Here is a 27123-nt window from a genome sequence, read left to right as displayed (position 1 = left end):
TGGAAAAGCCCCTGGAGCTCCTCACATGCAAATCACGGTGAGGGTGGCACACTTCATCGCGCATTACACGCCTTTACTAATGCTGCGATGAAAGCGGAAACAGCATGTTGTAAGGGCATATAGCAATCTTGTGCAATCTACCGCAGGCTCATGGGGAGTTAGGTGCAAGGTGGGTACGGCTGGTGGCGGAGTGGCGACATGACATCACGAGTGAAAGCATATTAGGGAAAAAGAGCTCATACGAAAATGGCTCACAATTTGCACATGCAGAATTCTCCTGGCACTGTCTCCCATGGCAACAGTGATAGGTGGCGTCCAACTAGCAGGGATTTCGACCTGCCAACTGCCTTATTGACTGTGGATTCAGACCTTCATATTGTGTGCCCTTGGCACACGTGCAGACCTCCCGACTCTGTCTCACAACGGGGTAAACGGGCCTACCGGCCGGAGACCACTCCAGGGGTGTCCGACCTAACAAGTGCGCCCCAATGGCAGGGGTATCGACCTTCCAGCTGCGGCAGAGGTGTCCGACTCACCGGCGGATCCCGAGCATGCTGACGGTGCTGATGTGCGAGGCCGCGCCGGCCGGACTGACGGCCGTTACGTTGATGACGTAGTCTGCCGGCGGCAGCTGGCGCCGGATGACGTACTGCCGGGTGTGGCCGGCCAGGTCCACACTCACTGTCGACACAGCGGGTGCTCGCTGACCACACGGGCGGCCTGGTGGTGGCGACAGTCGGTGCGGGCGGCTGGCCGGACTTGGCGTAGGATTTTGCACGGGTTTGGCGCGGATTTGGCCTAGATTTGGCGCGGCAGGCCTCGGTGAGGAGGTCCGATATGGTTTTTAGTGGGTTTCGGGAGTGTACTTGGGGCAAAATATTGGAGAACAAAATTCAATCCGCTTCGATAAAATTACGAAACATTATCTTTGTATAATAATAAGATAGCACTAACAGCCTTATTCCTCGTAGAATATCCAGGAGAATGAAGAGAGGGATATATTCATATTTCGGTCAAATGCCTGTATTGAAACGAATATCGGTAGTAAAAAACGAATATCAGTATTTACTACTGATATCGTTTTCGATAAAGGCATGCAGCCGAAATATCATTGTATCAATCTCTCCATTCTCCTAAATATTCTACGAGGAATAAGGCTCTTCGTACAGTCTTATTTTTATGCAGAATGTTTCACGCAAATACACTTCACAACTGGCGTAATTTTGTACCACAATATCTAAGCCTTGCTAGTTCTGAGTAACGATGGATAATACATTGGTGTCATTTGAAATGTGAATATCTCGGCGTGATTCTCAGAAATGCTTAATATCGTTTTCAAACATATCGCGCAAAAACTCCGCAGAAATGGTGGATGACAGCATAGGCAAAAGGTCGCGCTGATAAGCACATGTGAGCACATGAGAACATGAGCATGAGAACAATTAACATGAGATGAACATGAGATGAGAACAACGAACATGAGATTAGCGCTGAAAAGGATGACAATGGCAAAGGTCGCGCTGATAAACACATGTGAGAACAAAATAATAATGATAAAAACAGGTGAAATCGCTGCGTAAGCTAGATTCTACTGCTATCGGTACAACACTTCACTTAACTATGTCATTTAATGTGCGCCGTTTCCCAAGCACACACTCCGGAAGCTTGCATCCTTTGAGCAGATCTACCCCTACAACACAATTGCGACATCCGCCAAGGTATCCCTGCTAGCTAATTCCCTGACCCCATCGTCGTATATTTCCCTCTCCCAGTCTGGCCTCCCGTTCCTTGTCCCCAGCACCCTGTTTCCCGCCTCTGTATCTGGGCCCGGGCGTTCCGGACGGGTCGCTGTGGACGTCCGCCCCATTGCGGCAGTCGAGGCGCGCCCCACATGGCGACCCCTCCCGCGCGACAACGCTGTCCCCCCAAGCGAGCGGTCGGGCGGCGGGATAGCGTGGTCTCCGGCGATGTAACGGAAGCGGCGAGTCGCTGTCAGAGGCTTTTGCATCAGGGAGATAGGCCGGGATATCGCTTATGCAGCATGCGACTGCGGTAATAGCTGAACATGATTTGACCAAACGGCCGTCGTCTTACAAGCACACAAGTTTGAACGCTTCTTCCACAAGCTCGATCGATCACCGACAAGATCGTACGCACGTCACATCCGAATAGCCATGCGGCTCTTCTGGAACGCAATCGCCGCGCCGTCGGCTGGAAAGCCGCGCAGCGCCTCAAGTTTTACGTAACACGTCCGAGTGTGAGATGCTGGCCGGCGTGCCAGGTACGGGCGCGATCGGCGCGAGCTGAGGCCGCCGCGCTGGACCGAGCGTCGCCCGCCCGAGATGCTGGAGTCCGTCACCGACGTCCTGCCCCCACTCCCTCCCGCCCGGTGCGGTCGCTGCTCAGCTTGCACAAAAGCTCCGTGGCGTTGTGATAGACGTGACTTAAACAGCCTCTGAGCACACCGGACTGAAGGCGGCGGCTTTGCATGCATGATGACACCGGCTATGATATAGCATTAGAGACAGATAACGCAAGAATATCAATACGCTAGAATGTCATGTGAGCGCTCTGGTTGGTATGCCATCCCACACACTGTGGCATCAATCAGTGAAGTACAAAATGTCCGAAAACGATCAATCATCTAACCCAACACACAAAACGCCAATCGATCTTATTAGACGCCATGTTCGCTAAAATAGCCGGCCACCCCTCACAGCAGAGCCGGACCGGCACCGCTTCCACCACGCAGCCTGCCAGCCGCGGCCGCGCCCGGCCGCAGCTGCCGCCCGGACCCGGGCTGCTGACCTGCGTCGGAGGCCTGCGCCGCGCGCCAGCGGACGGTGAAGCGGCGGATGGCGCAGCCGGCGGCGCTCCACAGGTGCAGGCTGACCGTGACGCCGCTGGCGTTGACGGAGACGAGCCGGCCCGGCTCGGGCAGCACCGGCGCCCGACCGGAGGTGCGAGCCTTCACCGTCCGGCTCGGCTGGCTGGAGCCCAGCCTGCGGGCGTGGCAGGCTCAGGAGGTGCTCCGCCGGCGCCGCCACGCTGTGGGCGAGGCCGCCGCGCCCTGCCCAGGTCTGGGAAGGGACCGACGTCGGGACGGCGGCAGAGGGAGTTTGTGAGGGGTGGTCTGTGAGGTAGATCGTCTATGGGAAATCTGTGAAGGCGATAGCCATCAGGATAGGAAGCTGAGGGAGCATACCGCAGTCTGGAGAAGCGATCAGTATCACTGAGAGCAACCACGGAAAGCATACGACAGGTGGAAGAAAGAATGGTTGTAAAGACAAGGAAAGCGGGAGAGCATTCTTGTCAAGGAGGGCTTAGTCAGAACAGAAGCTTCTGGAGACCCAGGCCGAGCTAACCAGCAGGAGAAAGGACTATTGTAGACTAGCCGCAATGAAGGGCAGGGAACCTCAGTCAGGAAATAGCGCGTTATATACTGATCTTTGTACCTTCAGTCTAGTTGGGAGATCACTGTACAAATGCCAAGCAGTAATACTTCAGCCATGCTATCCAGATCTGGACAGGGGAATCATTTCAAAACGAATACGAAACAGGACAGTTACACATTACAACAGACATAAAACAAATGTCAGCATTTACATTTTACAAAACGTACAAAACAGGTATGAGCAGTCATGTATTTCAAGTCACAGCGCATTGGATGCAGCTGGGAAAACAAGGGCTGAAAAGATCACGCATCTATTAACTTAACGTTTCTGTAAAGCAGTCTTGCTTCCCCCGGTCACCCAGCTTTCTGAGAACTGGACGGACATCGGGGTAGCTGCTGATTATCCCAGTGTTTGTTACCCTGCCCGAGCCAGACACCACGTATTGTTCGGCTCAGACGTATAATGGTGTAAACTTTCGCACAGGGTTGTGCAAAAGACATGAGTACCTTTATGTCTTCCAAACGGTAGACCATCTAAAACTATCGTATAATCGTTTAGGACAAGTAAATGGGGTGAGAACTACTGCAAAACTATTCCACTCTTTCCAAAGGAGCCCAGGCTTCATTTAAGGACCGGATGCCAGTGATCGCGCCTAATTCGCCGCTAGGGAGGGTAATTAAATCGTGAGAATCGGCTTACGCGCGGCGCCAGCATCCTGACCCGTGGACTAACCCCCGGCACGTGGGGCCCTCGGCAAGGCTGACGAAACAGTAGCGACACGCGGCGGTGATGTAAGAACTAATGACGCGCCTGGCGACCGTCACGAGTGACGTTCCGCTCGTGACAATGCGCGGCCATTAGCCGCCGTCATTAACAGCCCGGCGCCGACCTGTTGATTGTGCGTAGCCGAAGGTGGTAGACTGTGCCGCACAGCAGGCCCGTCAGCTGGTGCTCGCGGACGAAGCGCTCCAGGTGAACCTCAGCCGGGTCATGGTCTCCGGCCGGCCAGTACTGGAGCCGGTAGCCGCGGATGGCCAGGCCACCGGGGTCGCCTGGCGACCAGCGCACGGCCACCGAGTGGCTGGTGGCGTCCGTCACACGCAGCGCCGGCGACGGCGGCACGTCTGTCGGCGACAGCGACGACATCTAGTGAGAAATGGCTCAAGCTGTGGTCCCCACCGCCGCCGACGACGGCGGAGAGTGGCGGTAAGCGACTGCAGCTTTTTACCTGGTTCTGACTAGTCCTTACCGTTTGCACCAAACAGATCAAAAGCTTCATGTACCATTAAGCTTATACAAATGCAGCTCCAGGTGCATCCCAACTTCTTGCCAATGTAGCAGGAAACCACAATAACCTTAAATTAGGCCCCCATCTAAACAGGTTTGTCTCCGGTGGATTCAACTGGGCACATTTAAAACAGACTTCGAGTTATCGTCCTCTCATTTTTTTCGCTGTAGCAACCGTTATACAACTAGCCCACACCCAAGTGTAACTTTACCGAGCACGATGACGTCATAAGTGACGTGATCGGAGCCATACGAGTTGGAGACGTGACAGGAGTAATTGCCGGCGTCCCGGGTGGTCACAGCTGGCACCACCAGCTGTCCGTCCGCCAGCTGACTGTACCTGCGGCCGACACGGACCCCGATGAGGGTCGGCCAGCGACGGCGTCAGCGCCGTCAGCGGACCAGCGACGGCATCAGAGCCGTCAGCGGACCAGCGACGGCATCAGCGCCGTCAGCGGACCAGCGACGGCATCAGCGCCGTCAGTGGACCAGCGACAGCATCAGAGCCGTCAGCGGACCAGCGACGGCATCAGAGCCGTCAGCGGACCAGCGACGGCATCAGCGCCGTCAGCGGACCAGCGACGGCATCAGAGCCGTCAGCGGACCAGCGACGGCGTCAGCGCCGTCAGCGGACCAGCGACGGCGTCAGCGCCGTCAGCGGACCAGCGACGGCATCAGCGCCGTCAGCGGACCAGCGACGGCATCAGCGCCGTCAGCGGACCAGCGACGGCATCAGCGCCGTCAGCGGGAGGGGGATATTATGAGGGGCGTCTTCTTTCTGGCGTTGTGAAATATCCGACTCGCTTTTGGCTTTAAAATCGGGAGCGGGTATTATGAGGGGCGTCTTCTTTCTGGCGTTGTGAAATATCCGACTCGCTTTTGGCTTTAAAATCGGGAGCGGGTACTGCTAAGTCCGGTACCGTATTCTCCCTGCGGTAATCCTGAGGAGGTGGTTTGACCTTTAATAGTTCAACGTCGTTGGGATGACCTTCTAAGCAGCCGTAGCCTCTCAAGCCTGTCTGGCATTTCACCGGCTTTGTAGCGCTTATAGCCCTCCGCCCTGCCCGTCATCCTGCTTACCGCTGACTTTCCAGAACCAATTACTTGTTCACCCAATGACCCTAAATGACCCCAAGCCGGTCTAAAATGGCTGCATCAGCCACGGTGCCACCCAGCTCCATTCCCAACGCCTTCCAAGCTGGCTCGTCAGTCATTGGCTGCCGCCGTGTGACCTGGGACTGACCGGGTGACCTGTGATCTGGAACTGACCGGGTGACGCTGATTGGCTGGCCGTCGCGGCGCCAGGCCAGCTCCGGCGGTGGCTGGCCGACATGTCGGCAGGAGAGCACCAGGTCGGCGCCGGCCTTCACCGACACCGACCGTCCCAGTGGCACGATCTGCGCCGACACTGCCGTCGGTGGGGATGACGTCAGGGCGGGCATAACCCAGAGGCAGGTCGGACCGTCCGACATGTTGCGAGAGGTGTATTTGTGAGTACGGGGGTGAGGGAGCAGCTGCAGCTTCGTCGGGTGACGCAGACAACGGTGTTCGAGAAAGGTGCCGAACAGCAACGGACTCATATTAAATGGATAACGAAGGGAACACCTAGTGCAAACTCGTTTCTTATCGAGGACCACGGCGTACAAGCACAATTGCATCTATCTGTCAATTCACCGAATCACACGTCAAAGGTTTCCGCCTTTCCCTAGTTTTGAACCCGCGATACCCGGCACGCAACACCGTCGCTGCTCGCCGGCGCGGACGCCTCACCGTTGTCGGTGGTGGTGAAGCGGACAGGGCGCGACTGGCGCCCCTCGCCGGCGGCCGTGTGTGCCGCCACGCGCACCGCGTACTCGCTGCGGCCCGACAGGCCCTCTAGCGGCTCGCCGTCGGCAGGTGGCAGCACGGTGCGCCGTTCCTCGCGCGTCTCGTCTGCGTACGTGATGGTCCTGCCGGCCGGCGCGAGGTCAGCCACACCGCTGACAGACGCAGTTTGTCGCTCCGTTGTCGGCGCCAATAGGCCATAAACTCGATCCGCAATTCGAACTCGGTTGGATATGGGGTATTGATCTGATCGTAAAGTACGGTGACGGTCCTGGTAGCACCCAACACGAGTCTGACTGGAATGGAGGCGTCACCACCTCCTCCAGCGGGCGCAGAATCTGTCCGCCGCTCACCCCCGCCTCCCGTCTCAGCCGGCACCAGTCCGCTGGAGGATAGCAGCAATGCTACCGCAGAGGACACCAGAGGTATCATGGACTACTCGGACTGGTCTAGATTAGGTCTTTCCTACTCGAGCTACCGAATGTGCATATGAATTACGCACGCGGCCAAACCGATGAACCCGCGCCCTGAAGCTTGATCCACCGCATCACGTTTTTCAGCGTTGAAAGTTTCTAAGTTTCGCTCCTCGTGCAAAAGCAGCCCAAAAATAGCCTATAAACGACCTAAGTTAGCCATGTAATTGATGACACGGACGTCCCCTCGGAGACATCGATCAAAAGCATCACATCATCTGATAACGTCCCCGGGATTTATTGCGGCCGCGAAGTATAACGATCACAGTAAACTACTGTGGCTAATGACGCCCGTGGGTCTTGCTGATTTCACGACAAAGTTAGGGCCAGGATTGTTCTCAGCGGACCCATTTATACAGCCAACGCGTCCGCTGGTGTCCAGCCATACAAGCGGGCGCGTTTAGAAGAACACGCAAATTTTCCCCCAAGATAAAAAGGCCTATTTGAATGGAAAAACAATGCACACTATGAGCTTACAAACTCTAAAATCACTCACATCGACATGAAAATGGAATCTTCACCTACTGGTGCCAAGGTTGAGTGACATTTGCTTAGACGAATTGAGCAAATCAATTCAATCAGACCGATCAGATCAATCAGATAAACGGACATTTCAGTGCCCACAGGAAGACGAGGAAAAGTTAGTAACAGCGAAAACGATAAAACCAGCTCTCTCTCTCTCAACCATGAACAACGCCAGCCTCTATTAATTACTATCAACTCCCACTTCGTGTGTACCACGCAAAGCCGGCCGTTTTCCGCACTCTCTGTCTCCAGCCGGCGCCGCCGACCTACTAAAGCGCATGTGAAGCTCCTCGTGACGTGGAACCTCAACATCGCGCCTGGTGGTGGCGGGTGCTACAACCAAATCCGTCCGAACGCCCCTCTGTATCTCGGCCGCAATTTGAAACTTTAAAGCCCGCCGGAAAGTTTTAATGACTCGAACACAGAGCCCAGCGCGCTGGCATTAGCTAATTTGACCTGTTCCTGGCTTAACCAGACGATGAAGGTACGCCCGCTCCCGGCCAGAGTGGAGGGCTTTAATCGGAGTAAGACTCTCGGCATAGCGCTCTACTATTACCTGGACTTAACACTTGCAGTAAGTGCTGCAGGAGGAGATTGAGCATTGAACGGTGAATGGTGGTGGACGGGAAACTGAGTTCAGAGCCTGTCTTCCACATGCTGCCATGAGCCGTCTTGTGCAAGAGAAATCCATTCTGTTAAAGCGATTCGACTCAAAGCTGCGGGTCTGGCAGTTGAACCGCCCAGAAGAGGCGGTTCGATAGCCAGCTCCGATAGCTTGCCACGCCCACCTTTCCGCCGAGTTCACTGACCTGATGTACACCGAGTAGGCGGTGATGACGCCGTTCGGCTGCCTCGGAGGCAGCCAGCTGACCAGCGCGCTGGACGGTGACGTCACGGCTACCCCGACGGCCGCTGGTTCTCCGGGCACTGCGGCGGCCAGGGCGGCGCGCTGTTATTGACCGGTGCCGCGGTCCCACGCGGCGATGACGCCCGCCGCCACCTCAAATTGCTTGCGTTGATCGCTCTTTCAAAGCTAATCAACCTTTCACGGGGGCATAATGTACGAATACTAATCACCTTCATGAAAGTAGTCCAAAGGACCGAAGTGGCCTGCAGGATGTGAAGTAGATATGGAAGAGGTCTGTGTGGAAGTAGTCTGCAGGATATGGTTGCCCTGCATTTCGCTTCGGTGAAGTGGATGCGAGCAGGGCGTATTGCGCCTAATTGATCAGAACCAAGTAAGGCTCTTTGCCCCATCAGGCTGGCAGAGACTGGCCACAGATGCCGTCATAACACCGGAGATATTGCACTCCAGAAAGCCTAATTAACACGTTTATCGGATGCGCCTGGATATTACCTGCCACCGCAATGCAGAGTCAATTTATGATTTCAATGCCGTACTCAAGTTATGCCAATGAAGATGAATAGCAGTCGTTCTTCAATGTTTAGGTGCTTCGGCTGCTGATGAAAACGAACTACGGTGAATGAAGGCGAAGTCAGCAGCTCATTACTCGATTTCTGGAGGGAATTGAAATACTCTTTGGCATTCTTTAATGAGCTCTTCAACGCTCTGAGTGGCAGACAGGATGAGTTCGTCGGGCATCTTGTTACAATGCACATGTATCCAGGGACAGCACTCAAATCTAGACTCTCATACTCGTGTTTGTGGAGGAGCTCTTGTTATGTTTTGCACTGACTAAAATGATCATAAGATGCTGGCAGGACAGAAAGCGGCACACGACACCAATGTCCTTAACAGCAATGTCCGAAGAATTAGACAATGTTTGGAATGTGTACAATATAGATGAGAGTAGTGCAATCCTGGTCGCCTCCACCTGTGCAACGTAGTGATAGCCAAAAACTATACAGAACTCTTCTGTCTTCCCGTGAAACCTTTTAACACACGCACAAAAGACGGCATCCCTGCGTTCTCTTCCACGTTGCAGTGCTACACACACACATACAGTAGTCGGACCTCAGGTGGAGCGATTTTTCACACGACTGTACCCGTCTGTTGTGCCTGAATTCACACAGTGTTTCGCCAGTTAATTCTCTGGCCGTCGTCAGGTGATAATATGCGGCGCTCGGCAACAGTCAGCCGTCTCTTGTGTGCACTGAGACACATGTAGTCTGGACGGCGGTCTGGCGTACTGAGCTGCGCGGCCACCACCGTACCGTCCTCCCGGGTGACGCAGTACAGGGGGTCACTGATGACGCCCACCCCCACGCCGGTGACGGCCGCTACCCGGAACGAGTAGTTGCTGTGCGGCCTCAGGTCCTCCACCGTGGTGGCGCCCTTCTCCACGTCGTGCACCGAGTAGAACAGCTCTCCTGAGAACAGGCACGGATCGCTTCAACTTTTTTGAAGGGTGCTCGGCTTGTTCGCAGTTGACAACGCTTCGTGAAACAAAACTGTCCCCACGACGTAATTGAGGAGACTGTTGTATTTGGCCGGTGTCATCCTGTCTAGCCGTCCACAAGGCACAGCCGGGTAAGAGAAGCGCAGTGGGAAGAAAGCACAGCACCCGCTTGACCTCAGACCTGCCGCACGTCACGCAGTCGCGCGCGGTGCCGATGCGGACGTGGCTCGCTCACCGTCCCATTCGTCGACGGCCTCCGTCTTGACCTGGTAGCCGCGCAGTACGCCGTTGAGCGCGGCCAGCGGCGGCGGCGTCCAGCTGAGCCGGAGCTGGCGCGCGCCGGCGGCGCCGCAGGCCAGCTGCCGCGGTGCCGCCGCCGGCACGTCCTCCAGGGTGCGCGCGCGCGCCGGCGCCGAGCGCGGGCTCAGGCCGCGGCTGTTGTACGCCTGCACGCTGACCTGGTACAGCGTGTAGGGCCGCAGCGCCGAGAGCGTGGCCGCCGTCGCCGTCACGTTGTGCACCGAGGAGCGCTCGGCGTCGGCCTGGCGCGCCGCCGGCGTCTCGCTCACCGCCGGCGCCGGGGGAGACGCGCCTGCGGCGGAGGTGGCCGAGGGTCAGGCGACGCACGTTGGCCGCCAGGTCTAGACGCCACCGGTCGGCAGAGTTATCGAGATTGTGTTGCGCTGGTCGGCGCTTACTGTCGGAGGAAGCGACGGAGCGCGGCGCGGAGCTGATGACGGTCGGCCGTCACGGCTTGGGGCCACAGAGACGCGTCAGATCTCAGATGGCCAAGTCGTAACACAAGATCAGGGCAGAGGAGATGACTCAAACCGTGTTTGTCAGACGACAAATGTGTATTATTACGTTAGATCATATATTTCGTTACTCCTTTCGTTTCCAATATCTGGTTATGCACTCGTTCCGCCTTTTCCTCCCATCCTGCATCCTTATCTCCGTGCCAATTTCTTTGCAAATGCTCTGCAAGCTGACAAAAAGCGCGCCTATGCAAAACACCGCTTCTACAGAATTCTGAATAACAAACCAAACTCAATGAGAAAACTTCGCATTTTACAAGCTATTGAAATGAATTCCCGACAAGGTGATTTGCATCACAATCGCCACGCAGAATAGTTTACTTTTATCACGCCTCGGCCGTACCACTTCAGGTCTCTGCAGCGCTCTTTATCCTGCCCGCCGCCGCCATTTCTCTGGCACCAACGCTTCCATCCATTGTCCTGGCTCGATTAGGGCCACGGCCACCAACGCGACTGGACTTGGTTCAATACCGGCGCGACGGAGCAGGCTAAACAGGCGGAAGTATGTGTCGACCACGCAGCGCAGATGCACTTCCCCAGTGTCTCATTCACTCAACCAGGCCACGTCATCTCTTAAAACGCAGGCGGCAGCAAAAAGAGATATCGCCCAACAGTAATACCTTACAAGTTGGCAGCACACTGCAGCTCGGGAAAATCCAAACGCACCAGACAGAGCTCTTAAAATCAATGCTTTGGATGCATGCGGAGCATATCGGCCGTACAAGAAAGCAAATGTTGAGACTGAGCAAATGTTGAGACTCGTGTAAGACACAAGATGAACACGCGAACGCAGTTAGCAACAAACATAAAACGCTGTATATAACAAAAGGCAATATTAAATAATAGGCCATAATTACCTTGCACCGCTTAGTGACCGGCTGTCTTTTTCTAACGCGTGATGCTTGATAACATACGCTACCGACACCTCCCTTGGGTAACTAGCACACGATTTACGCAAGCCCATCGACTCGACGGTCCACTTGGCTAAACACCTTGCGAAGAAGAACAGGCGACGTCTTCCGCTTTATTTACTTCCCACCTCAGCCTTCACGCGCGTCCGGCTCGAGATCTCCGTCAGACTGATGCCGCTCCGACGCTAATGAGTCCGCCGCCGTGCCTCTCGCGGGGCTCGTCGCCATCAACTCTGCCGACTTTCTGGCGCTTTGTTTCGGCGTGGCCGGCGCGGCCAACTTGGCGCAGGACGCGGACACAGCCGGCAGTCCATCGCCGTTCGGTCCGCCGCGTCGCTGGCCGGATTGGACGGGACGCCCCACCGCGCTAACTTGGCCGTTGTCGGAGTCAGCACGGCCGACAGCCGGCGCAAGTTCTGCAGTCGCGCTGTGGCGGTGGGCCCAGTGACGACCGTCGACTGTCGGGGGGGGGGGGGAGGGGGGCACCCACGACGCACCGCGCTGCTCTGTACACTGCACGGGTGGTGTGACGTCGCTTCGTAATGGAGGCCGTGCGCGCGGCGGCCGAACGCTCTCAAGAACACAGGCGCTGTAGCGCGCTGGCCCGCTACAATTGTGATGGGTCGCGCACGGACGTCATGGACTGAACCTAAGCGCGCGCGCTTTTGTTTAATTCCGTGGAGGCAACTGCACCCGTTTCCACTGATATGCCCACCTGGCCACCACTTGACGGCTGGTATTGTCGTGGTCGGGGAGGGGCAGCGGTGGGGCTGGAAAACCTGGCGGTCTTTATAGTCTAGCGGATTGCTGAGTGCGTCAGCAACGAGCAAACTTTGTCCGAGGCTTTTACCTGACGCTTGGACGCTCACGAGGAATGCCGAGACCGTTTTCTACGGCCCCGGAAATGACTTACACAAATGTACGTGCGGCGAAGTAATGCCACTGCAATCCGTATCTAATGCCATCAACGAATGATGCAATGGGGAGGTGCCAGTCGACCGTCACCCAGCATGCAACGTCCGTATTGCATTAGCGCTTTGATGCACTCGAAAGCCCACAAAGTGCATGTTGCCGGCCGGCCGGCTGAAATACCGCCAGCGCACGTCACGCGAGGCACATGACATCCGCAGCGGGCCGGCGCCCTTGGCCGGTCGAGCTCACCTGCACAGCACTCGGTAGCCGAGCAGGAGGCCGTGGCGCGCGTCGGCCGGCGGCGCGCGCCACGTCACCCGCAGGTCGGTGGAGGTGAGAGGCAGCAGACCGAGCTGCTGCGGGGGCCTCGACGGCGCCTCCTCGTCGGTGCGGATGGGCAGCGGCCGGCCGGGCGGGCTGGGCCCCAGCGCCGTCAGCGTCAGCGCCCGCAGCAGGTAGGACGTGTCCGGGCGCAGGCCGCCCAGCTGCACGCGCCGGAGCGGCAGCGCCACCGACCGCGCCGACTCCCAGCCGTCTGCGGCGGCGGCGCGGCGTTAGCGGCGCGCCGCAGCCGACCGTCGGCGGCCGTGGCGATGCTCTGCAAACTCACCATTCACGTGAAGGTCCCCAGAAGGTGCAGCACGTAGATAACGCGGGCAGCGTCAGGCACAGTGAAAACGCCGCTGGATTCCTGGTGGGGCTGCTCACCGGTCCGACGCGTGTACTGAAGTCTGTATCCGGTCACGTGCTTATTGATCTGGTCAGGTCGGCGCCACTCCAAGGTCACGGACCTGCTCTGGACCTGCACCACTTTCAGGTCACTCGGAGGCAGCGGCGTGTCTGTGGAGGTAGCGGGCGGTCAGGAGAGAAGGGAGAGGGGGACATGGGCTCAACGCCCATTCCACAGCGACATTACCCAACGCTGCGGGCTATGCTGCGTCTATACCGTGGCTATACGCGGTGAAAGGGCTGCGAAATTAGATTAATATCCCCTTCATATGAAGAAATTCCTATGGAAAGGAGACCTGATGAAGAGAGGGAAAACAGCTTCTGCCTCCACCCTTCCTCGTGGTAGGTCCACAAGCTCCACATTTCCACCGACGCTCGCATTTCAGCGAGGTCGTTGGCCCAGCCCAGTTGGCCGGTACCGGCGGCCGAATGTCATCAACAACTCCATGCGCTCGGTGCCGAGCCCGCCGCTCACGGGTCATTTCCATACAGACAGGCGGGCCGGCGGTGCCGAGGTGACGCCAGAAACGTCCGTAATCCGGCCGAGACCGAATCACAAATACGCGCCGGGCTCAATCGGCGCCGCCGTGATTGGATTAGGTGGTGGGCCGGGCCGGGCCGGCCGCGCCGGAGGCAGACGGCCGCGCGGCGCGGCGGGGAGCGTGGGCGCCGGGCCGGCCGCACGCTTCGGCCCCGGTTATGAACTGTCGGGCTTAAACGCGGCTGGTGCTGGCGAAGACGTTGAAATTAGAAGGTGCGTGGATCTTGAAAATGAAGAACCGAGGCAGCCGGAAGGATCCGCTGGAGCCAGACGGAGATGAAAAGACGCGCGAAGCGTTTGGATGCTATGTTCCTACTTTAACCAAGCCAACAAGCGTCAATCATCAGGCTACCGGGTTAAGTGAGGTTTCTGAAGAGAATGTTAACTTGCGTAACCACAGTTTAGCTGGCCTCAAGTTCTACCGAAACCAGACTACGCAGCTCGGGGCGCACGTCTACTGTGCGGTGGCGAATGCTGATAACAGGGACAAACCTTCTATGTCCAGACTAAAGGAGAGCTGCGCTTTGCCGCGGCTGTTCTCCGCCACGCAGCTGAAGAAGCCTGAGTCCGGTGGCACCGCTTCCAGGAGTCGTAGAGTAGAACGAGAGACGTTCCGCGCTCCGGTCCAGTGGCGAATGTGCAGTCTGAAGAAAATTGAATGTCATCTGGCGCTCGTAGCCGAAGACGCCCGCGTCACAGAAGCCAAATAAATTGCCCGATGGCTTCCCACGCTTGCTCTGAAGTGGAGGACGATCATACGGTATTCAAATCCGACCGCTGGGAGAGAGGAGGGGGGGGGGGGGAGGGTAGCGTTCGGCCGCCAGCACTGGACGGTCGACGCCAGAGCCAGCAGGTCTCATCATTTCCCCCGTCGCCAGCAGGCTTAGAATCCGGCGGCTGTCCACGCTCGGCAGTAATCAAGGACCTGTGTGACATCTTTGTGGCGTCTGGTCTCAGGGGGATACATCACGTTGACAGATATGACTTTAAAGTCGCTTCCCTGAGAGGATTCTACATCCACAGGATTAAGGTTTGTTGGGCGAAGACGCTGCTATTCACGGCATTGTCTATCTGCAGTGAATTGTCGTGCCGCTCATAATTAAAATTTGCGAAGTCCGATGGTGGAATAAGCATTTATTCTATGTAGACTTTTGTACCCGGGCACTGCTTGGCTCAGGGAATTCCTGATGACATATTCGCATATCGCATATCGATGACATATCCAGGTACAGTTCGGTGCAGCAGCAGCATACCATGCTTGCGACGACGTACCGCACGTTCTCTTGGAGTAGCTGGTTCTGGCGGAACCACTGGAGGGTCATGGGCTCGTCCCCACTCGGGTCACAGGTCAAGGTCACGTTCTGACCTTCCCTGACGCGGACCTGGCGTGCTGGCGTGTTGAAAGACGGGAGAGCTGAAGGACGGAGACCCGGTCAGGCGTGCCAGCTATTACCCAAGTCTGGAGTTTGGCCAACGTTTGCTTGTCCAAGCATGGAAGAAATTATGAGTAACGATCAGTGCAACGTTTTAATAGCATTTTCAGTTGACTTTAATAACTTTTAGTTAATGTCCTTAATGCAAGAGCCCAATGAGTGCATGACGGCAGCGTTAACAGGCTGCCAAGATAAGTTGGAAGTTTGTGGTCAGCGTAACAGTTGATGCCTCCGTAAAAAGTCCAGTAAAACGCTACACTTAACTCTAAGTAGCCCAACGATCTCTACCGGAGTTGAAGCTTACAAAGACACACAGCCAGTACAAGATCAACATCGAACTCTACCGCGGCAATCGTGCCTTGAACGTCTCCAGGCATCTGCGCTGCCGAGATGGAATCAACAACTCCGTTCCATTCGGCTGATTTACAAATGATCTGATATCTCATTAACAGTCCTGCCGAACTATATTGGTACTTATTCTGTAGTGACTGTCCAGCTAGTGAGTCCTAACGTCCGTAAATGAGTTAATCTAAGACATATTTCAAGCCAATTGTTTGCATTTTGTACTGGATGGCTGCCGCGCGCTGCAGTGTAATCCTGAGTTATCCTAGATATGATTAAACAGACCTGTATTCAATTGAGCGGTGTTGTTTTAAAACTGTGCTTAAGTATAATACAACTCATTTCACGAACATGTGGGTGTTGACCAAATTATTAAGTATAGCCATTATAAGTATAATTAAGTATAAGCCGTTTGAAAACAATTTATGACTAGTTCTTTAGATATATAGAATAATATATAGAAGATATACAGAATAGATTAGATCTTTATTCTAATAATACAAATCATATTAATGATTAAATCATATGATAACTAATTCGCCACAATAAGGTGAGGTGCAAACATAATACATCTGTACTTCAGGCGCCCGTTATGCCTTATATCCACCAACATCCCACCACAAGCTCACTTTCCTCATCGCTGGAAACCCGCTGGAACGTTCCAGCCCATTCCTCTACACCGTCTCGTTTTCTCCGCTTCCCTTGTTATTTGTGCACTCCATCCTCTGCAAACTCACATTCACTGCACACGGAAAAGGAGTGCAACATAATCAAAGACGCAAGAAGAGACAGCCGAATCAAACTTTTCCAGCCAGCGGCACATCGCCGCGGGCTCATTCAGCGCAAATGAAGCCGTCTCCCGGGGGATATGCGACATAGCGGCGAGCCGACGGCCGCCCGGCAGGCGGGGTCTTCTGCAGAGCACATTCAGTCGGCGGCCGTCCGGACCCGGACCTGGATCCGTCTCGGACCGCACTGGGGTGAACTGGAGTAAACTGGATCACACTAGACCGGACCGGCTCGAACCGAACCAAACTGGATCAGATCAACTGGAATCGGACCGGACCGGACCGGATTAGAGTCGGAATTGGACTGGCTGGTATTGGATCGGATCGGGTCAGACTGGATGATGTGGTATGGGACGGGCTGGAATGGTATGGCATGGGACAGGCTGGGATGGTCTGGGACGGGCTGGGATGCGATGTTGCTGGACGGCGAGGGATAGGATGGTATGGGACGGGCTGGCATGCGGTGGCGCGAGACAGTGCGGGACGGAATGGTATGGGACGGGATGGGACGCAATGGTATGTGACGAGCTGGGATGGGATCGGATGAGACAAGATAGTATCGGACGTGCCCGGATGCACCGGATGACATCGGACGGGCCCGGATGCACCGGATGACATCGGACGGACCTGGATGCACCGGATGGTATCGGACGAGCCCGGATGCACCGGATGACATCGGACGGGCCCGGACGCACCGGATGACAACGGACGGGCGCGGATGCACCGGATGACATCGGACAGGCCGGGATGCACCGGATGACATCGGACGGGCCCGGATGAGATTTGATCGGACCGCCTTATCCCGAGTGGGCCGGACCAGCCGAGCTGAATCGACTCCGACTGGCGCACGCCATCTGGTGTCGATCAAGATTGCAACAACAAAGACGTCGCGCGTTCTGGCTGCTGTGAATGGTCGCCCCGGGCGGTGAGCCGGCCGGCCGGCGGCAGATAACGCTCACAGCCGGCGCTGTTTTTACCACTGGAACAGACAGCCGCCCTGTTGTTGTTCGTGCTGGGGGCGCGAAGGGGGGGGGGGGGGGGCGGGCGGAGCGGCCGGCACGCAGTGCGTGTAACTCCTGGCACAGGTCGCAAGGGATCCACTAGAGGTCCGCTAGGTGGTTTAGAGCTGGTTCAGGGCAGTGTGATGCCAGCTGCGAGGCGTCTCTCGTCTAGGAGACGGCTGCCTGCGTCCGGTCGGGTGGGGGCGGGTGGGGGGGGGGGGGGGAGCGTACGTCCCTGTGATTGAATGTCAGGACGCTCGGGAATGGTGGCCAAATGGCTGGTCGGATCACAGCCGCTGAGTATGCGCGGCGTACAACTGCTTCTCTCCTCATGCCAGTATAAAGCAGATCGGCTATCCCATCCGGAGCGTTGCTACAAAGCCGGCGCACTCAGTCACCGGGTGGGCTCCGCGTGCTGGCCTTCACGAAGTGCATCTGTTTCCCGTCTGTTGTTGTCGGAAGGAAATGCAGTCGTCCGGCTCTGAGATATTCCAGTCCGCCTATTTCCGCGGGCTGGCAGTGGGACGGCAAGGACTCTCAGGAAAACTGAGCGCTTCACTGTCTCAACACGACCGTGCGCTCCTGGTCCGTCCAGCCGCCCAAGCGCTCACTGATAAGCTTTTTGTACTAGATAATTGTGTTTTCGCCGCTACTGTTCTAGCTACGAGGGTGAGACAATGGGCTCTTCGTTGGGTTCTCTCCTGTATGCTACCATAAGGCAACAGTTTCTTCATGTACACCGTGAAAAGAGAGGACATTATAAAATGAGCACTCTTAGCTTTTTGGTGTTGCGGGTAGAGGGCGGGGCGAATATATGTGATCGACCCAAACGAATCATGCGTCGCCCCTTTAATGACCGCGAGCTTTATGGATGACGCAGTATCCTAGCAACCGTAGACAACTTCTCTTTCCAAACCCCCGGGTTATGAAGACCCGGCAGAATATCCTTCGCAAACTTTCGACCCTTCTCTAGAAGCGACACTTGTTTTCCCTCAAGCCAGCCCATCCCCATCGCGTGACGTGGCAGCAGCACGACAGGACCGGCAGTGGCCGGGGCGGTCCACGCAGCCGGCCAGCGGCGCTCCTACCGAACACGTCGAGGCGGGGCATCACGCTGAGTCCGACACCCACGCCGTTGGAGACCTCGCAGAGATAGGCGCCCTCATGGGCCGCTGTGATGGCGCCGATGGCCAGAGAGCCGTTCTTCAGCACCGCCAGGCCTGCGACGGCGGCGGCGGCCAGCTCGAACCCGCTCGCGTCTGGCGCCGGAGGGCAGCCGGTGTTAGTCGGGTCAGGGCCGGGTCACACGCGCTGGCATCCCGTCCAGCAGTGCTGCCGGTCAGCCCAGCTCTGCGCACATTTCACGAAAGGAGGGAGCCAAGAGAGTGTGTGGAGCGGGGGGGTGGGGGGGGGGGGGTTGGGGGGCGATTAGGTGCAAAATATCTCTGCGGTCCCGAATGAGATGACATCACGATTCATGGCCAGCAGTTGCATAGAGCCATATGTTCCCGCGCACTAGCACCATAGATTACACCTTACAGGAAGAAATTAACCAAGCCAATAATCACCCGTTCTACACCCGTTGGAATCGAATCTGCATTACATTTGCATCTCAAATTGTTTTGACTCCCTGAAATCACGTAACCAAATCACATAAACTCAATACAAATACAAATTGGCCAGAACGCCATGACGGAACAGCGAAACGACAGTGTAATAAACAGTCCAGAAAACTTTCAACAGAACCAATTAAACGATGTGGCACACGGTCGGATCATCCGCTGTTTTTGCATGAAACGTAACAGCCACACAGACGTAATTGAAATAGCACAGGGCAGTTTTAATAAACTCTGGAAGCCAGGAAGCTGGGCGTACGGTGCCTGATATATTGAGGCGCGTGTCTTCATCAAAGGAGGCCAACTGGCGAGCGACGAGGCTTGTGCAGGATCGGAAAAGCAATATCCCAAAGACAATGCACGCCGCCGACGGACGCAGCGCTCTCTTCCGTACGAGAGCCGGATGAAACTGCCACAAACGCACCGACAGACCTACCTTTTTTCTTCCACTTGATCTCGGGAACCGGAAAGCCTTCAGCTGCGCAGGGCATCAAAACAGCTGATCCCAGAGATGCGGCCACATCCTGGGGCTTCTCGATCCACCGCGGCGGCACTGCAATGTGATCAGCGTCAAGAGCTGTGGAACGGCAGGCCGCGAACCTGTTGATGTAGTGCTGCAGACGGTCGATCCGATATCTAGAGCTTGGCATGTGTCAAAGTCAGCTCATAATAACATTCTCAGACGACATGGCGCCCACCCTGGCACTCTGCTGTGCCCCAAGTAATCCTAACGAACAATTTGAAATAAAAAGCAGGAATCCTGAAAATGATGCATGGAGGTAGGGCACACGGTCGGTAAAGCAGGACTTTTGGTTGGTCTTGGGCGGAGCCACGCTGTTGTTGAAGGCCGAGAAATCTTCGCAATACGCAACTACCGTACTTCAAATACCCAATCGCCGCTGGCCCTTGGAAAACTCGTACTTGCATGAGGAGGTTGTTATAAAAGCTTACGGTGGCGCAATGATGGTTTGAAAAGCTTCCGTTTAGTCCGTTGTGAGATGTTTTGATGCCAAGGCTTGATATGTTCCTTTTCAGTGAGCTAACGGCACATGCGACAGCAGTGGCATGTGACACACAGGTCCCGGTCAGATGTTAATGTTAGCACATTTAAAACACAGCATGGAGCTGTTGCACGAAGTCGTCTCTTTCGAACAGCAGACTTTTACTTGCGTGACTTGGCCGGTTACACTAGGCCGAGAACACCCCAAATCACGCGTCGTCCCTTCCGTTCGCGCGAGCCGCGCACCGCCCCTGGCACTCTGCTGTGCCGCCGAACACCGATGAAGCGCGGAGACGCCTCCGCACGTCCAGCCGGGACGGGTATGTTCCGGCCAACGTGGCGACCCGGATAGCCTTTTATTTGTTAATGGGCTTCCGGTGCGGCCCTCTCCCAAATGCTAAACAGTTCCAACTCCAGGACTTTCGGAAACGGCTTTGCCATTTGCACACTCCGGATAACTCGGGGAAGAAACAGTGATTACGCCTTACGTCCGCAGCGTCTAGCAATCTGTGATTTCGTTGCTGTAGTTCACGCCGAGCCCTGCTACAGGAGCGTAAGGTTTCTACATTGTCCTATCATTAAGAAACATAGGCATAAAAACATATTACATGACTATTGACCGCCAGTTTGTTTTGTATTAGGTTATTGTGCTCACAAGGAACTTCAACATATCCTGAGGTACTGGTTAAACGGCGTTATGGAACAAATATGGGTAACGTTGTCGTGCGCATGTAATTTATATATATATATATATATATATATATATATATATATATATATATATATATATATATATATATATATATATATATATATATATACATGTAAACCAGCATTCATATTTTGACTGTATAATCATGGTATCTCCTGTTATATTAGGGCCAATTATTGTCAACATCATAAATCTAAGCCCATACTGCTAGAAAAACAGGAACCCAAGGTCTTCCATGCTTATATCAGCAGAACAGTTCCCGTCGTGTTCCCATAAGCAGTCACTTCACCACGTTCGTTGCCGTCCCCGTCTCTCACACTGCCGTCGGCGACGGATCTAGTGACCCACCAGACGAGCCCCACACTATGCGGTAGACGTAGCCTCGCACCGCCAGGAAAACCACCTGCCCTGCAGTCGCACACTGGGCCAGATCGAACATGAATCTGTTTGAATAAGGAAGTCAAGACTTGTTTTTGCAGCGAGCACTGTTTTGGATTTGAAAATAAACGGCGCAATCGATAGTCATTTTTTTGGGCTTCGATTATGTTTTGCTGGTGAAAATTTCCCCTAAGTTGACCGATGCCGTGACGTTAAAAACGACCTTTAAGCTGTATCACATACTAGTTATATTGATGCATATCTACGATCATAGTGATCACTTGATGTAAATAAGTCATCGTCAGAATTTGTGTTTCATCTGCTTGTATGAGTCACTGCAAAAAACATGGCAAAAAAAGCTTTGACGAGAAACTACCAGAGGGTGTATGTAACCAGCCTCCGCTTTTCTTGCGCAGTTTATAATTTGCCTGGATTTCTTGTAGCTGGGATGGAGAAAGGGCTGAATAATTGGACTTGGAGCATGAGACAACGATACAGTTTATGAAATTGCATCATCCAAATGATCCGTTGCACTATCAGCGGATTTGGAAGAGCCTGTCCGGCCGTGCGCCGACGCCTTCTCATCATAAACCCGCAGCTCTGTCATGTAAGTGGTGATGCACACGGAGTTCTCGGCAGCTTCTCACCGTTAACCCGCAGCTCTGCCGTGTAGGTGGTGACGCACACGGAGTTTTCGGCGCTTTCTCACCATAAACCCGCAGCTCTGCCGTGTAGGTGGTGGCGCACACGGAGTTCTCGGCGCTTTCTCACCATAAACCCGCAGCTCTGCCGTGTAGGTGGTGGCGCACACGGAGTTCTCGGCGCTTTCTCACCATAAACCTGCAGCTCTGCTGTGTAGGTGATGACGCACACGGAGTTCTCGGTGCCTTCTCACCGTAAACCTGCAGCTCTGCCGTGTAGGTGGTGACGCACACGGAGTTCTCGGCGGCTTCTCACCGTTAACTCTCAGCTCTGCCGTGTAGGTGGTGACGCACACGGAGTTCTCGGCGGCTTCTCACCGTTAACTCTCAGATCTGTCGTGTAGGTAGTGACGCGAGCAGCGCTCTTGGCGCCTTCTCACCGTTAACCCGCAGCTCTGCCGTGTAGGTGGTGACGCATGCGGAGTTCTCGGCGGCTTCTCACCGTTAACTCTCAGCTCTGCCGTGTAGGTGGTGACGCGCGTGGCGTTCTCGGCGCCTTCTCACCGTTAACCCGCAGCTCTGCCGTGTAGGTGGTGACGCATACGGAGTTCTCGGCGGCTTCTCACCGTTAACTCTCAGCTCTGCCGTGTAGGTGGTGACGCGCGTGGCGTTCTCGGCGCCTTCTCACCGTTAACCCGCAGCTCTGCCGTGTAGGTGGTGACGCGCGCGGCATTCTCGGCGCGGCACGTGTAGTTGCCAGCGTGGCGTACGGCCACGCGCTCAATGAAGAGGCTGCTGCTGTAGCGGTCGGTGGCGCGCTGCTCCACCTCAGGGTCGGTCAGTGGCCGGCCGTCGCGCAGCCATGTCAGCGTCAGCGGGGTGTCTCCTCGCTTCACGAAGCAGAGAACCTGCACTCTCTCGCCGGTCGAGTAGTTGCCCACCATGAACGGCCGGATAGACGGCGGCACTGCGGGGGACGGGGGGAGAGAGGCGGTCACTCGAGCTACCTGCCGTCGGGGTGGGGAGAAGGTAATAAGTCCAGGGAAGATCCGATACGTGAAGATCTCTCTGAGAATACTTTTAGGAGAAGCGTGTGGGCAAAAGAAATATGTTCGCGTAGTGCTCTTCTCCTTATGTTTAAATGTGCCCCTGATTTTTAAACATTTCACTTTCTAAAGAAAGCATCTCAATCATGTCCAGAAACGGAAATGTTTTTGATGAGTTGACGATATCTCATGTCTCTAACTGTTTACCCACATCACTTGATGATATCGGCATTGGATAATTTCCGAAGCGGCCATGTAATACAAGAAATAAAAAGTGGACAAGCAGCCAGCTTACACTAGCTGGTGCAAAATTGCTAGACAATGCTTTCATGCATCTTGAACGACAACTTCTTTAAACCAGCCTTGCGCGGGGCTAATAGGACGCTCGGAGCATTGCCTCCCCTCCCAGGTCGGTAGCGTGAGTTCGCACCACAATGCAAAACGCATCCTGCGCGCGGGTGAACAACACAAACAGCTGCTGGGTAGCTGTAAATTGGATCACGCCACGGCTATTCGGTACTACATCATTCAACCCAGTGTGTTGTAATTGGTTGCGCTGCAGCCTTGTGCTTACAAATGGCGAAGGTCTTCACAAATATCAATTTGACTGTTCTCATCAACCATCATTCCTTTTCCGTGTGTTTTGAACAAAGCAAAGCACACACAAGGGCGCTCTTGTCGCTGGAAACGTTGACCAATATGCTCCCTAAATTCCAAATGAATGGGTTAGCACTAAGAAGTCTTCTGACTTTCAGTTGGTACTTTGATTACCTAACCGATGTGTGGTGTAAATTTAAACGATTCTTTAGGCGCGGCTCTGCTGATTCTAGTTTGACAACTGTTGTCCGATCTCAAGAACAAGCAAGTCCGTGCGTGAAGGTATGCGTCCCACAATGTTACAAACTCAAGCTTCTAAAAGCATTCAAAAGATTCTATGAATTCCGTAGATTTTACGGATTCTATAGACTCTATGGATTCTATAGATTCCATATGTTCTACAGAATCTGCGACAGTTCCTATTAGCAAACTGTCGCAAAAACATGTCCACTTGTCCGCAATTTTGCGACAGTTCATGTCGTCGAACTGTCGCATAAACATGTCCACTTGTCATCATCACCACAACGAAACATATGGGGAACATTGAGGCACTTATGCGATGCGCTCTTGCCTGGTTAGCCTTTAAGTACGCATCCGTTGTGCACCGCTTTCTTGAAATGACCCGGTAGAAACGGAGGCCGCTCCACACAATAATACCGACCGTTTTGGTCCCTTTCAGTGACCTTCTAACTCAATTTTAACACGCAGTAACATAAAACCATATAAACAGAGTGCGTCTAGAAAGGTACTATGCACGGCCAGCACAATGCCAGTACAGATGGAAAGTCAAAAAAAAATGTGAGCGGCAAATTCCTTATCCCTTAGCTACTTCCTGTGGCATTATCGAACAGCCCCTGCAGGGTATGCTGCCCCGCAGTACACCTGCGAGAACCATGCGTGTCATGCAGAGAGCACAGCTGACATTCTACGCACCACCCCACCGGCCGTGCCCCTCCAGCCGTCACGTACCCAGCACCTGCAGGTTGACCCGGCCGGTGGCAGTGAGTTGCCGGTCGCCGCGGGCGGTGCAGTGGTACTGCCCGCCGCCGCCCTGCCTCTGCACGTGGTCGAGGCGCAGCGTGCCGTTGGCGAGCACAGTCTGATGCCGGTCCGCCGGCAGCGTCTGCCCGTCTGGAAGCGAAGACGCGGTCAGACGTGTCCAGATTAGACGTAAGTTCGGCGGAGCTGCCGTGGAGAGGAAACGGAGCTGATCCGGAGTTGTCTGACTGTGATGTCGACCGTGGAGAGGAAACGGAGCTGATCCGGAGTTGTCTGACTGTGATGTCGACCTGCCGTGGAGAGGAAACGGAGCTGATCCGGAGTTGTCTGACTGCGATGTCGACCGTGACCGGTCGCGCCGAGTAATTAATGGTTCGCCGCAGGTCGAACGCGGCGGTCCACGGAGCGATGGTACGCACGGAGCGATGGCACGCGGTTACTGCCTGGAGATACCGCTGACGTGGGCTGCTGTGCAAAGAAAAATCCTTAGATACCAAAAATCTGCTTTGGAAAATACATTTCAGTAAAATGAGGTATTTTGGATTGGTTAATGATGGTGTGACGAAGGCATCGTAATAAGCAGCTCGCACTGCTGCTTCTGCTCACTTCAAGATTGCGCTGCTCATGCGTGAAATAGTTGGCGTGGTATTCGTTGCATCTCTCGGCTGGGCTCCTTTCACAAAGTCAATTAAGCAGCCTGCGCATCTGAGTTGTGCCTTGCAATTGCACGCACCAGAACCCGGCGCAATTTCTTTCCCGTACCCTTGTCCTTTGCCAAGATGCAACTTGAGAGTTTAAACGGAGTATGTTTACCTCTACTATACATCAAAAGCTAAACCAAGGGCCATTCAGTGACAGGAGTATGCGATGTGATTTATAAGCGTGCAGTGTCTCAGGTCGGACGTTACTCTGGCCCACGTCTATCATAACACTTGCGGTTTCGCTTTTTGTAGCGCCAAGCCGAGTGTGCCTTTAGCGAGAGGGTTAATAAGATAAAATATGAAGCATGACAGTGTAGGACCTTTCACTATTGCAAATGCATTTTTACCATGCCTAAGGACGTACATAATACCCAGGTGGACTTTTCCTACCGGCGAGGACATAAGCAAAAACACAATGCGATGGACGTCATTTTATGCCTTGATCCACGTCGCATGTGCGTTTGTTAGCAAGAGCATGTCATTTTCGCGGCAACCATATCACAGCAGGAGGTCATGAGTTTTATATATTTGCCAGCTACACAACATGTCAAGTTGTAATAAGTAGTCGTTTGGTCCGCCGCCAGTGTTCGGCACGCACCCATGGGCAGATGAGGGGCCGTACAGTCCCCGCATGGCTGGCACGCAGCTCCACCGGCAGCCCCGAAGCCCGCCACCCGCCCAAGGGCGTCTTTTAATGTGTGCGTGCCTCGCACGTGTACTGGCACTTTTCCTCATCTGCCCTAACGGGTGCCGCTTCCGGCGTGAGGAGTCGCCACACCTGCGGAGTCACCAGGTCAACACCCGCCATCCTAGGGGTGGCGCCCCAGCCGCGCGGCAGCCGTGTGCTCAGCGGCCATGCGCACGACAGATTCCAGCACGAGCATGCAGGCGTTCGCCCATTCGCGCGCGCGCTCGCGCAGTTCAAGCTAAATCACGTCTCCTTTGCCGGAATTGACGAGAAACTTTACTGTTCCAGTCACCCAAAAAAGAACGGTTCGTCTTTGCCAGAGGAGGTTCGCAGCGAACCACATATTGTTGCACCGAAACTGTCGGGAGCCTGAAGCTGAGTAAGCAGGAGCTTGGTGGGAGCCAGGCGAGGCGCGCAGTCTCGAACCAAGCCCGAGACGGCGACAGCCCCACCATCCCGGCAAAACAAACCGCTCCAGGCGTTGACTGAAGCGGTGCGTCAGAACTGAGACAGGGCTCAAGGTGATCAATACCACCGCACCTGGCCGCGGCATAATTTGCATTGCCGTGCTCTTTTTACCGGGTCGACTCGTCGGTACGTTGCGAAGTATCCGCCGCGCTCATCACCCATCGCGAGGGATAGAGGAGTTCCGCTAGACTTAGAAAAACTCTATGTCGCAATCCGGCTTTACCGATTCTTAGCGTTATCGGCACGCCGCAGGCTCAACAACGCAGTGCGGGTGCAAGGAAACTGGCAACAGAGAGACGATAGATACCTTGATCAATAGGTCTTTAATACTTCGATGCCGACACGCACCCTAAAGCAAGATACTGAGGGCCGTTGTGCACGGCAGTCATATGTCGGACTATTGTCCTATTATTGAGATCTCGCGACGGTGTTTTCGTGTTCTGAGCCGTGGCGCTATCTGCCCGGGAGACTTTTACGATGGACTTTTTAAGAAGTGTTCCCCTGTGATGTCGCAACGCATCATCCGGCACCCATCACACAGCCTCCATCTGACGGAGCCAACTGGGACGCCGCAAAATATCGCCATGCGCAGACGGCATTAGCAGTTAAATGGGGCCATCATCCACTATCTGGACCTGCCCCCAGGGCGCCATGTCCATTGGCAAATGTCGCAGGTCGGGCGGCGATACTGGGCGGGGCGGGGCGGCGCCGTGCCCTCGGGGCATATCTGTGACGGACGCCGCGGCGCCGGGGTCATCGCGGCGGCCGGCCAGCCAATCCCAGCCAGGGTCGGCGGGTCGGCGGGCCCCGGCGGCCGGCCGTGGCAATGATGGCCCGTCCCGCTGATAGCGCGCAATTCTTCACGCGCCCGGGCGGACCGAGCTGGCGGGAGGGCCTGGGCTCTCACTGCGAGGACATTACCGCTGCTCGGGGTTCAGGTC

At 55.1% G+C, this 27123-nt stretch overlaps 2 protein-coding genes across 2 annotated transcripts in view; both read right to left on the bottom strand.

Moving 5' to 3' along the window:
• LOC119092012 (uncharacterized) overlaps nucleotides 1-2849 on the bottom strand; it is a 35560-nt gene extending 32711 nt beyond the window's left edge. Inside the window, exons 1-2 of the mRNA XM_037214963.1 lie at nucleotides 2809-2849; nucleotides 537-681 (exon numbers count right to left, since the gene is read on the bottom strand). The gene's annotated coding sequence lies outside the window, so the exon portion shown is untranslated. The remainder of the gene's footprint in view (nucleotides 1-536; nucleotides 682-2808) is intronic.
• On the bottom strand, nucleotides 533-25628 carry LOC119092443 (Down syndrome cell adhesion molecule-like protein Dscam2). The gene is made up of 21 exons (XM_037215404.1): nucleotides 25625-25628; nucleotides 24296-24457; nucleotides 22372-22650; nucleotides 19389-19505; nucleotides 18425-18595; nucleotides 15045-15186; nucleotides 14265-14416; nucleotides 13211-13342; nucleotides 12934-13037; nucleotides 12752-12882; nucleotides 12649-12673; nucleotides 10272-10406; nucleotides 10100-10130; nucleotides 9726-9835; nucleotides 8293-8351; nucleotides 6453-6631; nucleotides 6063-6090; nucleotides 4895-5022; nucleotides 4285-4519; nucleotides 2833-3002; nucleotides 533-681 (listed from the first exon to the last, which is right to left on the bottom strand). Exons 1-21 carry the CDS (start codon nucleotides 25626-25628, stop codon nucleotides 533-535), a joined length of 2643 nt encoding a protein of 880 aa, XP_037071299.1.
• Between the last annotated feature and the right edge of the window lie 1495 nt (nucleotides 25629-27123).

This window comes from Pollicipes pollicipes, unplaced genomic scaffold, assembly GCF_011947565.3.
Source record: "Pollicipes pollicipes isolate AB1234 unplaced genomic scaffold, Ppol_2.1 Scaffold_3447;HRSCAF=4054_pilon_pilon_pilon, whole genome shotgun sequence".
Lineage (NCBI taxonomy): Eukaryota > Metazoa > Arthropoda > Thecostraca > Pollicipedomorpha > Pollicipedidae > Pollicipes > Pollicipes pollicipes.
The sequence above is the reverse complement of the archived record's forward strand: the minus strand, read 5'-3'. Positions and strand labels throughout refer to the sequence as shown.